Genomic DNA, 14,264 nt, shown 5'->3' with positions numbered 1-14,264 from the left:
TAATATTTTTAATATATATATAATTAAATTTAAATAATAAAAAAATTGGAGGGTTGAAGAATGTGGGAAATTCACAATATTTGCCGTTTGATAGCGGGTGTTTGAAATTCGTATTTATGATGATTGTTGTAAATTCATATTTATTTTTAATTATTTGTCGTTTGATAGCGGGTGTTTGAAGAATATCAAACGGGAAGGGACATGTGTCATGTTGTTAGTGGTGGATTAAAGGTAATCCCATTTGGGAATAAATAACAAGTTATATTGGTGCAACTTGCTAGTACTTGATACTCAATTCATTGGGAAATTAAAATGAATTGTTTATTACTTAATAATATTCAAAACCACTTCCTTTCAACATTATTGAGTTATAATGTTCAAAACCACCCTCCAAAGTCCAAACCATACGTGTAACCCGGGAGTTGGTATTTCATTATAAATCAATTTAAAGCTGGTGCTTTTTTCTTTTTCTTTTTTTTTTTTGGGTAAAATACACACATAATCATTAAACTATTTGCGAAATCTCATTTTCGTTGTCTGGTTAAGCCTATGGATTTAACGTTAAGCTAACATAATAAGTAATGTCACAAGCAATATACCAAGTCAAGACTCTCTCAAAGGTCATTTCAACAAAAACACAAACTCATTTATTACTCCAATTCGTTAGAGCTAAAATTTAAACCCATCTTTCTCATGAAAAACATAAGCACCTTGGACTATTTATTTGTCCGAATTTAAAAATATCTGTATTTGAAAATTTTTGGATTTGAGAAATTATTTGTTTGTTTCAATGAAATTGAATCTCTATTATATTTTCAAATTCAAAAATCATGGGATTATGGAATTCAGCTAAAATGATCAAATTTCAAAATCTCATCCAGTGAATCCCATCCAGTAATTAATATACTAATTATATTAATTACATTATAATTATATTTTATAAAATATTAAAATAAAAATATAATTATAGTATAATTAATATTAGTAACATAATATATAATTGATATAATAATTATTTATTAAATAATTAATATATTATATTTTATTATAATAAATTAAATATATATTAATTATGTTAATTACACTATAATTATATTTTATAAAATATTAAATAAAATGCGATTATAGTGTAATTAATATTAATAATATAATATATAATTCATATATTATATTATATTAATTGTTTTAATAAATAATTAATATATTAATTATACTATAAATTAAGTATATATTAATTATATTAATTACTCATAATATTAATTATATCATAATTATATTTTATAAAATATTAAATAAAATATAATTATAGTGTAATTAATATTAGTAATATAGTATATAATTGATATATTATTTTATATTATATTAATTATTTTAATAAATAATTAATATATTATATTTTATCATAATAAACTAAGTATATATTAATTATATTTATAAAATTAATTACACCACGATTATATTTTATAAAATATTAAATAAAATATAATTATAGTGTAATTAATATTGATAATATAATATATAATTAATATATTATATTATATTAATTATTTAATAAAATTTAAATTTATAAATCCCTTTTACACTCAAACACAAAATTTTGTGATTTAACATTACAAATATATCTAACCAAACACTTGATTTGACTCTAAGGGGGCGTTTGGTTCACAGTGATCAACGTATTACTACCAGTAATGAGATTACCGCGGTAATGTGATCGAGAATGTTATACGTCCCAGGAATGTTGCAGTAATGTGAAATTACTATGTTTGGTTGAAAATTTATATTCTCTGGTAATCTTCAATACCAGTGTTTGGTTAGTCATGGTAATCACCTCAGTAATATATCAAATTTACCAAAATACCCTTACATATAAAATTTTTAAAAAAATATAATTTAAATTATTTAGATAAATAAATAATTAAATTATAATATTAAAAATTATTTTTCACATTTTTAAAATAACTTTGTATTTACTAAAAATACCTCTACGTATAAAAATTTTTGAAAAACATAATTTTAAAAGTATTTAGATAAATAAATAAATAATTAATAATATCAAAATTTATTTTTTTACAATTTTTAAAAATACCTTTGTATTTACCAAAATACGCCTACATATGAAAAATTTGAAAAAAACTTAATTTAAAGTATTTAGATAAATAAATAATTAAATTATAATATCAAAAATTTATTTTTAATAATTTTTTTAAAAATACCTTTTGTATTTACCAAAAATACTCCCTATGTATAAAAATTTTTGAAAAACATAATTTAAAGTATTTGGATAAATAAATAAATAATTAAATTATAATATCAAAAATTATTTTTTCCATAAATTTTTAAAGTACCTTTGTATTTACCAAAATACACCCTACGTATAAAATTTTGAAAAACATAATTTAAAGTATTTAGATAAATAAATAATTAAATTATGATATTAAAAATTATGTTTTACAATTTTTTAAATACATGTGTATTTACCAAAATACCCCCTACGTATAAAAATTTGAAAAACTTAATTTAAAGTATTTACATAATTAATTAATTAAATTATAATATCAAAAATTATTTTTTGTACAAATTTTTAAAATATCTTTTTATTTACCAAAATACCTCTACATATAAAAATTCACAAAACTTAATTTAGAGTATTTAGATAAATAAATAATTAAATTATAATATAAAAAAATAATAAGGGAAAATAAAAATTAGAGAGTGTAAGAAGGAATTGAATTAAATGAGTGAGGGCATAATTGGAAAAACAAAACATTACACATTACCACCAAATTGGTAATCCTGGATTTGACACCTATTTTTGTGCAGTAATCACATTATCATCTTATTTTGGTAATATTTCACTATTTCGTAATCTCACATTATCAGTCAACATTACCGATGCTACAAGATGCCAAACACTGGTAATCTATCCAGATACTACTTTGATTCCCGTAATCCGAAAGATTACATGCGAACCAAACATCTCCCCTAAAGATTTATAAATACAAATCCACTGCATTTTCAATTACATCCAACCAAAACACTCCCTTACATCAAAAATAAGAGATCTGGTATGCCAAGTGATTATCAGCTAAAAAAAAACTTTTTATAGCTTTTGAGATTTTTAATAACTCATCCTTACAAATTAAAATCATCTGAGAAGGCAAATAAAGTTAATGAGGAGATGGTATTGATGCCCAAATTAAAAAAAAAACAACAAAATATACATTATTAAAATGACAGTTGAAACACAATGTTCCAGAGAACGACTAGCAAGTGAAAAAAAAAAACCTAGATATTGAACAGAGTCTTGGCATCCTTGTGCATTGTTCTGATAATAGTAGTAACTTGTTCAATCTGTTCCTCATTGGAACAAGCAGAGAGAAGCATTTTGGCAGTTCCTCCATCTGGATAACATGCAGCATCAACCATTTCTTCAAATATTTCCAAGCATTTCTGATACTGCTTTTTTCTAGAGTATGCACCAATTCTTGAAGTCCATGTCACAACATCAGCTTTCAAATTTTTATCAGGAATAGATTTAAAAAGCTCTTCCATTCTACTCAGATATCCTGCTTTTCCATAGATGTTAATCAGTATGTTGTAAGTACTGATATCTAATTCATATGAACCATTCTCCATTGTCCTTAAGACCTCTTCCATTTTCTCAAATTGCCCGGTTTTTCCATAAGCATTAAGCATTGAGTTCAGCGCGAAAGTGTCTGGTTTGATGCCTGACTTGTGCATCTGGTTCATTATATCTTCACACTTTGAGATGTTGCCGGTTTTTGAATAGGCTGATAGGAGTAGCATGTGAGATTTCATTGTTGGTGCCATTCCTTGTCGCTTTAGTTCTTCGAACACAGCTTCTGCATCTGTAAACAAGTGTTTTGGCTTATGTGAATGCCATCAATTGAGGAACATGATTCACAAAATTGATCATGATGTTGTTTCTAATTTGCTTGTTTTCAATACTACTTACCTTCATGGAGACCAGCTCTACCATATGCATCGACTAAAATGTTATAAGAAGCTCTGTCTGGTTCACATCCCATATGCTGCATTAAGGAGAATATTTCCGAAGAACCGTAAGGAAAACCTGCACGGCTGCCACATTTCACGAGTTGAGTGTCATTAATCGCTTCAAGTTTGCAAAACAATGTACTAGAGAATCACAGCATGAATAATTAATTGCCTGTATGCTTCCATGAGTGCATTGTATGCATACACATCAGGTTCATAACCAGCCTCTTGCAGTTGTTCAAAGACTTCTTCGGCCTTTTCGCAAAGTCCTTCCCTTGCGAAAGCATTAATCAGGGCAGTGTAAGTGCAAATGTTCGGCTTGCATTTTTCAGTTCTCATTTCATGAAAATTTTTTAGAGCCATAAATGATTGGTTTGCCTGTCAGAAAAGGTCTTAATGAATCTCACTTTCAATGCAATTGTACAAAATTAAATAAAGGCTTACCTTCCCATATAAATTGATGATCATTGTATATGTGTCAGTAGATGGTTTGCATCTGCTGTTTTTCATCCTTTGAAATATTTCCAGCGCCTTCTGTGGTTTTCTCGCTTTCAGTAATCCGTCGATATAAGCATTATAAACAACCACACCTGAGCAACATGGATGTGTTTTCTGCATGAATTCAATATTTAAAGTTGAAATGAATAGATTCAATAGATCATCAAATGAAATTCAGATAAAAGATGTTAATTTCGACTGATTTCTCAAGAGACCTGAAGAGATGCCATTCTTCTGCATTTCACTGAACACAGCCTCAGCCTTCTCCAGCAATCCAGATGCACAGTAAGCCTTCAAAAGAATAGCATATGTATCTTCTGTTGGCACACAATGTGATTCTAAAAGCTGCAAATAAATTAATTCTGCCTTCTTGTGCTGTAATTTCTGGCCAAATGCGTCAATGAGCAAATTGTAGCACATTACATCAGGACGGAATGAACTTTTATGCAACATCCATTCACAAACCTGAAAAGCACTACTAAAATGTTAGAGCTATCCGGTATCTTCAACAATTAGTTGAAAATTAAGAGATCAACTGTAAGAAAATAGTGAAAAAAAATTTAGCCCATTTAGACTCGCCACACATGAAGCATTTATCACAGAGAAGTGCATAAAAGAGGCTTATATATGCGTATATGCAGTAAAAGTGATTGTTTGTAAACACCCAAAGAAAAATTGATGAAAGATATACATGCATATAAAGAAGTGTTTTGATGAATTCTTACTGAAATTATCGGGTCCCATCGCTTGCTAAGACGGAGTTGAACAGACACATCAATGAGATCATCCCACAAGGAGTGGCTAGGAGGCAGTGTATCAAGTAAACCACAAACTTTGTTACCATCCACTTCCCTCGTTACAAACTTCAGTATCTGCTGAGCCTCAGGACTAAGAACTGGAAATATTCCATCCACAAATCCAGACCCATATTTCCATCCCCTTCCTCTCAAAGAACCACCTACATGTAAATGGAGCAAAACAATAACAAACTGATTTCGTAATAGCTAAAAACTAAATCGAGCAAGTCCAATCTCTATATGAACCATTTGATTCATTCTTTTTTATCAATTGCCATGAAGTTTTACAACAAAATATGTTCTTTATATCTTCACCTCTCTTGTGAAAATCTGTGCCTCAAACAGCACTGCACCCAGAATGCTACTTAAGAAACCAACATCAAATAGATGAACATGATTTCAACAATATGCAATAAGGATAAACACATGAACATCCGAAATGTAAAGAATAAGATATCTAACACACTAAAAAATCAGTAGGACCAACACTAACATCCAATAACAAGGAGTACATTAACTTTAGAAGTTTGTTGGATCAACATGATATGCTTCTTCCATTTACTCTTCTCCATCTTTTCCACTCATCATTATTCTATTGCTAGATTCCAATCAAGTCTCTCTTACAATTCTTTGTAACCTTTATCCCCTAAAATTTTATCAATTTCAGTAAATTTTGGCAACAAAATACACTAGATAAACCAATTGCAGACTACACAGAGTCCTGCATCAAAAGGATGAACACACCAACATCCAAATATAAAGAGTATGATATTCACAGCAAGAATTCACAAAAAAAAAAAAAACACACATATGGTAGAACAAATTTACCCTTTTTCCTGGAAAGCTTCTTCTTATCAAAGGTCCTCCATTTCCCATGTTTATCAAGATAAACGCTTTCCTGATTTCCCTTACCATCAGAAGAATACTTGCCACTCTTCTTTAATATGCTCGTTTTAGACAAACAACAATGCAATGCAGCCTCGCTCATCAACCTACAAACCAAATGAAATGAATCAACAAACAAACTATACCAAACTACAAACCAAATACTAAATTTTCAAGAAGAGAAGCATTACAAGGACATGGGTTGCTCTTGTTGAACAGTTGCTGATGCTCCGGTGAGACGGAGAGCTTTGGCACTCTGCGGCAATGGCTGCTTGGATAGTGGAGAGACTTGGATATGGACCTCACGCTTCCCGCTAAGGATTGAGAAGTGGGTGGCATTGGAGGGAATATCCAAATTATTTTGGATTTATTAGCATAAAAAAAATATCAACTGATTTTTTTATTTTTTTATTTTTTTTACAAAATTAACAAGCTGACTGATCTCCTGGAGATAACTCCACTGTGCAATAACCCTGGAGTAAATAATAAAAGATAATTCTCACACATAACTCCCACATGTGACCCTAAACATGAATTGTAATTTTAGAGATTCAAATTCGATGTCTCTCAATTACAACCACATGTAGTTACCGTTAAACTAGTTCTTAACTAATTTTTATTTGGACCTATACAAATCCTATAATAATTTTTTTTTAAAAAGTAAATTTCACAACTAAATTATTTTATAAATATTTTTTAATCCAAAATTAAAACTATTATCTATAACCTCTTAATCTATTGGAACCGTGTCATTATTTTTTTTTTAGGATGTACACGTATTTATTAAAAGAATAGGTTGATCCTTATACAAAATAATGACACAAATAAGTTGAGGTATCAACTAACTTGTGTATAATTTTAATATAATTTATTTATTTTATTAAAAAAATTAAAATTATTAATCACCATCACTGTACATAAAATAATAGTGCTATTAATTATCATGCGAAAGATCAAGAGTCTGAATCTCTTCCAAATTTTTATTTGAGAATTTAGGTGTGAATGTGATGCTTATCAATTTTGTCAACATAAATAAATATATAAATAAATAATGGGACCATTAAAATGTGATAGTTTCGAAGGATTTCTTCTCCCAAAATCACGGATATTATCTATTTTTTTTTTTAAAGCATAACTATCTTAGTAAGTATAGTAAGGGATTTGAGTGGATGACAGCTTCCAAATTAAGAAAAAAAATAATAATTATTATTATTCTCACTCGACATACTTTATTGTTTTATTTGATGTCAATTATGCTTTCCAGACAGATAACAACAAATTAAATTTAAATTATAATTAGTTATATTTCACCTTTATTTTAATAAATTAATTTAATTTTTGGAAACACTAGGATTTCTATCTTTCCCTCTAGATAACTAGCCCAATCAAAGGAGAGAAATAAAAGAGGTTCACTGGTTACTACCCCAACTTGAATGTAAGTTCGGATTTTACTTAATGACTTTATATAAATTCAATAGTCAATAAATGAGATATAGTACATATATACATGGAATGGTCATGGAAAATATATTTCATTATTCTGTTGAAAATATTGTACATCCTCATTATTCCAATTTTAACACATAAATATCAGTTTCAACGAAAGCAAAACCTCGCCTACTAACACTAATAGAGTTGGTTAGTTTATATAATTTTTTTTTATCAAATTAATTTTTTATAAGAATTCATTTAAACATATGTTTTTATTTAAAAAATAAATATAATCTTAGTAATTTTACTAGTGACATGGAAGAAAAACTATGTTAATTTTCTAGTTTGAACCCAATAATAATACAACTAGCGGTCAAAGTTTAAAAATGTTACGTGAGAGACTGAGTGTTCAAGTTCTGGATCACACATAAATAGTGATTTGTCCATTTTGTTATTTTTGACAATAGGATATAGTCCAACTATTCTCATTGTGCCTTGCGATTGAAAATCTTAAGATCTCAATTTGTAATCCGTAGAGTTTATTGTCAGAGGTTTGTGCAGGGGTATAGTCCCAGTGGTTTTATCAGTGTCTTATTGTTTTCATTAAAAAAAAACACTGAATTTGAAATCGGGATAAAGAAGGATGTTAATATGTTATTTCTTTCATATTAACATATTTTGACCTGACAATTTTGTTATTTTTAACATTTCGAATATAGGCTAATTGTTTCTATTGTGCCTTGCTATTGAAAAAGTCTTTAAGTTTAAGCCTCTCAATTTGTAATGCGTAGAGTTTATCGTTAAAGATCTGTGCAGGGGTATAATCCAGTGGAATTTTATCATGCCTTATCGTTTTCATTAAAAAAAATATTGAATTTGAAAACCGAGATAAAGAAGAATGTTTAATATTTTATTTTTTATCATGAAAAAATATTAAAAAGTTTTGAAAATAAAATTTTTTAAAAATTATTAGCGTCGTTATTTAATAAAATTTAATGCATGTTAGCCAGTATCAGTATGAACATTAAATAATAATACAAAGTCAATAGAATGTTGAAAAGATACGCAAGAAAAAATTGCAATCTTTGACAAGGGTTGATATGCAAGAAATAATTTGAAAATAAAAGGAAATCGTCACAGGGATATTTTAGTAAATTTCCATAAATGCGTCATGTAGCCGCTTCGCTTTTCTCATATATATATATATATATATACACACGCGAGTGCCTCGAAACGGCCGCCTTCCATATCTCTCTGTTTCTCTCTCGGTTCTGTGGAACTTGTCCCGAAAATCGAAAAACTGGAGAAAAAGATTGAAAATTGGATGAATCGATCCATCGCGGAGCTTCTCCGCTAGGTATTCATCTATTTTTTCCTTTTTTGATGTTGTTTTGCGGATGTTTTGCTCTGTAATCGCTGTTTTTTGGTTCAAAAAACTCATCTAGGGGTTTTGATTGGTTGTTGTATGACTGGAGGGGAGAAGATGGGTTTTCGGGTAGATCTGTGAGGTTTTGCTTGTGTTTTGTTGTGTTAGGGTTTGATTCGGATCGTTATTGTTCGTATTTTTTTGTGTTTCTTTGTAGGTTTTGTTTGATTTTTGTTAATGTGGTTTGTTGTTGATGTAGCTTGTTTCAGTGGTTGATAGTGTGGATCAATGGCGGTGTCAATGTCTTTAGCATCGATGACTGATGTTAATCGGGCGTGTGTTTTCAGCCTCTTTTTATCTGTTGCGATTTATTTAGTATGATATGTATGTTTTGATGAAAGGGAGCAGATTAAATCCACATGAAATTTGTGGATGTTTGTTTTTATGGTATCATTGCATTTGCTGCATTCATGTTATGTGTGGTAGTTTCACAACAAGATGGTTTGATTTAATTGATAGATGTTGAACAGAGGATATTTCAAACCATTTATGCTAGAGAGTTTCTTTAGTTTAAGTCATTTGTGTTTCTTTTTCATCTTGTCTTGACGCATGAGAAGTAACCCTTATTGAAAACTGAAGGATGATATCTTGCAACTGCTTTAGTTTGCCTTTATGATGTTTATTTTGAATTTGTGTCTGAAGTTTCCCCATTGCATGCCTGGGGATCATTCACTGAAATTTATTTACTTGTAGCTGTCTTTTATTTCTTTATAATTCATTTTATTCTTAGAGATCCTTGCTTACTTTACTGTGAGATGGACTTTGCGTACCTGCTGATTTGTGTTTCTTCAGAATGTGCCTGTATATGTTGTGAAATAAGGAGCACACATGCAGGTCTTGGTAACCTATGCACTATGTTAGTGATGTGTCATTGCATGCTAAATTTTATCTGTTGTTGTATAGTTGCAAGATTTCCACCTGAGTCTTGCACATAGTTTTCAGGCATTTGATCTCTTGCTCAAGATAACACTTACACAAGGACCTTCATGGAGCATGATATGGAAAAGAATCCCTATGAATGTGATTCTACGCTCACTGGTGCAATTTTCATGTCCAACCGTGCAACAAAGAAGGAATGTCTCAAGCGTGGTGTTTTTGGTCTTCCACAGTCACAGGCAAAATTTGTGAGTGAAGTTAAAGCTGGCATGCTACTATTTCTGTTTGAACATGAGGAAAGAAAGCTTTATGGGGTGTTTGAAGCAACTTCTGATGGTGCGATGAATATAATTCCTAATGCATTTCGCTCATCAGGGATGCTGTTCCCTGCTCAGGTATAATTTTGTTGACTTGTCTTAGTCTTCTTGAAAACATATGGTGGATAATGGTGGTTAAATTTACTTGTTTTAAGTTTGATGTACCAGAGGTAGTTAGATGTCAAAGTTATAATATGTTTGGGTTTGCATGTTGATGACTTCTTGTGCAAGTAGTCATTTTCCATATAACCCCTATTCTTCTTTATGTCATTTACATTCAGATTATTTTCAAGAGAATTTGGGCATGCAAACCACTATGTGAAAGTGAATTCGGCGACTGTATACGTGAGAACTACTACACACTAAACAAGTTCCACTTTGGTCTTTCATTGAAACAGGTCTTTGTCCTTTCAAGTTTCAGCCTTTTATGAATCTGTGGCACAATCAATATTCTACTTTCAATTAACTAACGAATGTCATCATGTCTGTTTCTCTGTGCTGTAGGTTATGAGGCTACTTGGGTTGTTCAGTTTAAAAAAGATTAATGTAGGGGAACCACAGAATTTGATTAGTAAATCTAGTGTTGTTAAGACCAAGTCTATTGGAAAAGACGCATTGCTTGATACATAATATACTGCAGCTGATGCTTCACATTCTTTTGGAAACGGCTCTTCATATGGTCATAATGCCAGGCCAATGTACTATGAACATCCTCCAGCTTCAGAAGATCAAATGGCTGTTGTTAAACATGAACATAGATTTCACCCATCAGTCCAATGTGCTTCTGAGGGGGAACTTCCAAATTTTACTCACACAGCTACTCATATTGATGGTGTTCTTGGTAGAAGCTTTCCTGTTAGCCAATTCCATCATCATGATTTCTATGATGTTCCTGCTTCTGTGGGTAAACAATCTTCTACTACTGTAGTTTCCTCTGGTCATTCTGTTCCTCATGAACTTGCTTCTCATGTAAGATCTTCTCCAGTTGCCCCAGGCCCTTATTTTAGAAGCCCCTCTTCTTCATCAAAGCAAAGGTTAGAGGGCACTAACTTCCCTTACAATGATTACCCCAATGTAGATCTCTCCGGTAGGGTAATTAGTGATAATCTGCCGAAACTAGTTTATGAGCCCTTCAGGGATCACTTGCCTTCTAATGATTATCTGCCTCTGAATTTCTCTAATAGCCATAGAACCCATGAAGGTCTATCCTCAGTTTATGAGCCCTCTAGAACCATTCTAGATCGAATGAGTTCATTAGATAATTCTAACGTCCAAGACCATAATAATACACCCTTTCCTGTGCGCTTTAATTCGACCGCCTCTCAGAACCATCTCACAGCGCCAGGTTTGTTTGGGACCAAAGCTGAAGAAATGCCAGGTTTGGTGCTCAGTCCAAGCAAGCTTCATGACTATCCTTTTGCAACCCAGCCAGAGGATTTTTCTAGAGAGCATTGGCAAAGGCAGTTCACACCTTCTGACTATATTCCTTTATCAATAGATGAAAGATTGCCTAGGAGTATGGAACATCCAAGTTTGTCAAGCAGCCCAATAGCGGAGACTTCGGATATGGAGTATGGTTATTCGTCCTACTTTCTTGAAAACAATGATTATGAAAGAGATTACAACAAATCGAGGCCTTCTAATCCAGTGCCAGGTAATAAGTATTGTTCGAGTTATGCAAAACCTTTCAATTCAGATACCTTTAGAAAGACCAGTGTTTTTTCTCGCTTGTCCTGGAATCCGTCACAAGACAGGCAAGGCAGGGCACACCTGATAGACAATAGTGTTACACTTGATCAACTAGCGAAACTTTTGTCTCAAAGGAGAAATCAATGGAACAAGAAGAAAGGAGCTAAGCAATCATTTCGGCAGCATGGTTACAAACAATTGGAGTGTGTTCTTCAGATGGAAACTAGTGACAGTGCATTTGCTGCTGAGTTGGAATCAGATAATGTGGCATTTACTAAAGATAATACTGATGTTCCATTTTTTAATTTTAAGCGAAGGAGTGAAACTTGCAAGGTGGAGCACGAGACCAAAACTACTTGTGATAATTCTAGTGACAAGGGAAAGCATAAAAGGAGGAGATTGGTAAGGCCATCCTTTGATGAAGAGCAGCAGCCATTTTTGAAAGAAAATAGACTTTCAAATAGATTAACTCAAAGTGCAGGTGAGTTTGAGATCTTGGAGATTGACAGGCAAGATAGTGGTATGCAGGCTGGTGATTCATCCGGAACAAGTTATGTAGAAAATAGGAATGAAATGTCATATCCTGAATCTAATCAAGGTAGCTTAGCTTTTGGTAAAGCAAGAAAAATTGCTTGTGAGTTGAGGGATCTCTGTGATGCTGGCAGAACTGATAAGAAGGATTTAGTCAAGTCAGACGATACTGTGAAGATACTCTCAATGGAAGCTAATATTTCTCCTTGGACATCCACAAAGCTTAATTTGGGAGAGAAGACCGAGGAGAAATTCAATATGCTTGCTGATGAGAGCTCAATTGTGCTTGTTCACAGGAAATGTGAAGCTCAGAAGACTAATGAAGTTGATGACAGGAATATGATGACATTCTCTGACTTGGGTGCAGAAAGAGTATCTGTCAAAATCTATGATGAGTGTTGTAAGGAAGAGTCTGGAAATGTGAATGGCAGAGAAGAGGAACGAGAATCCTGTGTATCGAACCATGGAAATTTACTCATACAGCCTGATGCAAAATATGGAAATATTTCCAATGATGTTGATCAAAGGAATGCTGAAGGGCAGAAAGCCAAGGTAGAAGATACCATCAATGTGGTTGTCGATAAGGATTCTTCAATGCGTGAAGAAAAGCTAATCACTACAAGCAAAGGTGACGGAGACCCATCTGTGGGTGAAGCCTCAAGCAAAACCAACTCAAGCAAAATTGACTCTGAGGATTTTCTTCAGGTTAAAATGAATCCTAACCTGAACTAATCACTACAAAGTATCATAATGTGCATGAAGACTTTGTTTACGTGATTATATGTTTCTGCTATCATTTTGCATCAAGTTGAGAAGGCTCTTTTTGGGAATGAATGATCTACAGGATCCTGCTATTTCTCACTACTTTTTTGGTTTTTTTTTTCTTTAGGTTGTAGGTTATACATGTATGGTTGAAGTCTGTCCTGTATTTCAACAGAACTTCTAGGTAACTTTTTTGTAAGTATATTTTCTGTTGCTATGCATCATCATGCTTATCCTGTCTTGGTTTTAAATTCCAGTGTTTGAACCACAACTTTTATACTCTCAGATGATCAAAACATTAATCAGAATTATGGGTTGTTACTGTTACTTCTATGATTATGTTACAATGATGATTCCTCTTCATTTCTTTCCTCTTAAACTGGTGTAGTGAATTATTCCATTAAACTGTGATGCTTTTAGGGAGCAGTGCCACTTAGTGGCCACTTCTAATTAGAATATAATCTTTGTTTCAATGGATTCTTCTTTCTCTTTCTCTTTCCTTTCACATCTGGGCCCCCTTTTTGTGATCCCCCTCTGTAAGCGTGCATAGCCTGCACTCCCTGACAGCACACTCGCACAAAATAAAATTGCATCATCTTTCCAGCTATTGAACATTTACCTACTATGTATATATATAAATAATTTATTAAATATCATTGATATAATTTTATTTTATTTTTTATTTTTTAAAAATAAAAAAAACAAGAAGATGAGACACTGGCTATTATACAATTAGAGGTCATTGCAGGTATAGATCACTCCACCTTATTTGGTGGGACTCTTATCTTCTTTCTCTTTGGATGCATATATTTGTTATTTTGCCTTCTATTCATCAAAACAATTTTTTTTTATTAATTACCAAATAATAAATTAAATCATTTATTATTTCTTATGTGTTTTCCCCCTCCCCCATGAAAAGCACTTGCCATCATGTTGACAACATAATCTCACCAACTTGCACTTTAACCATGAATACGACAAAAATAGCCTTATTTGACCATCACAAAATTATTACACTACAGAACAAAACAT

General features: G+C 31.6%; 2 protein-coding genes across 5 annotated transcripts; one reads left to right on the top strand and one right to left on the bottom strand.

The window, feature by feature from the left end:
* Positions 1 to 3,165: 3,165 nt before the first annotated feature.
* Positions 3,166 to 6,523, bottom strand: LOC120283612 (pentatricopeptide repeat-containing protein At2g35130). Its single transcript, XM_039290318.1, has 8 exons — positions 6,392 to 6,523; positions 6,144 to 6,307; positions 5,244 to 5,476; positions 4,734 to 4,983; positions 4,465 to 4,610; positions 4,193 to 4,398; positions 3,980 to 4,104; positions 3,166 to 3,872 (listed from the first exon to the last, which is right to left on the bottom strand). Exons 1-8 carry the CDS (start codon positions 6,397 to 6,399, stop codon positions 3,289 to 3,291), a joined length of 1,716 nt encoding a protein of 571 aa, XP_039146252.1. The 5' UTR covers positions 6,400 to 6,523; the 3' UTR covers positions 3,166 to 3,288.
* A 2,345-nt stretch (positions 6,524 to 8,868) lies between these two features.
* LOC120250696 (B2 protein-like) lies at positions 8,869 to 10,911 on the top strand. 4 transcript variants are annotated; one of them, XM_039259530.1, is made up of 5 exons: positions 8,875 to 8,988; positions 9,257 to 9,332; positions 9,993 to 10,328; positions 10,532 to 10,648; positions 10,755 to 10,911. In XM_039259530.1, the coding sequence occupies exons 3-5, from the start codon at positions 10,044 to 10,046 to the stop codon at positions 10,878 to 10,880; spliced, it is 528 nt and encodes a 175-aa protein (XP_039115464.1). In that variant the 5' UTR covers positions 8,875 to 8,988; positions 9,257 to 9,332; positions 9,993 to 10,043; the 3' UTR covers positions 10,881 to 10,911. The 4 variants fall into 4 exon arrangements, with proteins under 4 accessions (XP_039115465.1, XP_039115464.1, XP_039115463.1 ...); XM_039259531.1 differs by lacking the exon at positions 9,257 to 9,332 and having other exon boundaries at positions 8,869 to 8,988; positions 10,000 to 10,328; XM_039259529.1 differs by lacking the exon at positions 9,257 to 9,332.
* Positions 10,912 to 14,264: the final 3,353 nt, after the last annotated feature.

Source organism: Dioscorea cayenensis, chromosome 19, assembly GCF_009730915.1.
Source record: "Dioscorea cayenensis subsp. rotundata cultivar TDr96_F1 chromosome 19, TDr96_F1_v2_PseudoChromosome.rev07_lg8_w22 25.fasta, whole genome shotgun sequence".
NCBI classification, from domain to species: domain Eukaryota; kingdom Viridiplantae; phylum Streptophyta; class Magnoliopsida; order Dioscoreales; family Dioscoreaceae; genus Dioscorea; species Dioscorea cayenensis.
Note: the sequence above shows the minus strand (reverse complement) of the source record. Positions and strands in the feature narration are given on the sequence as shown.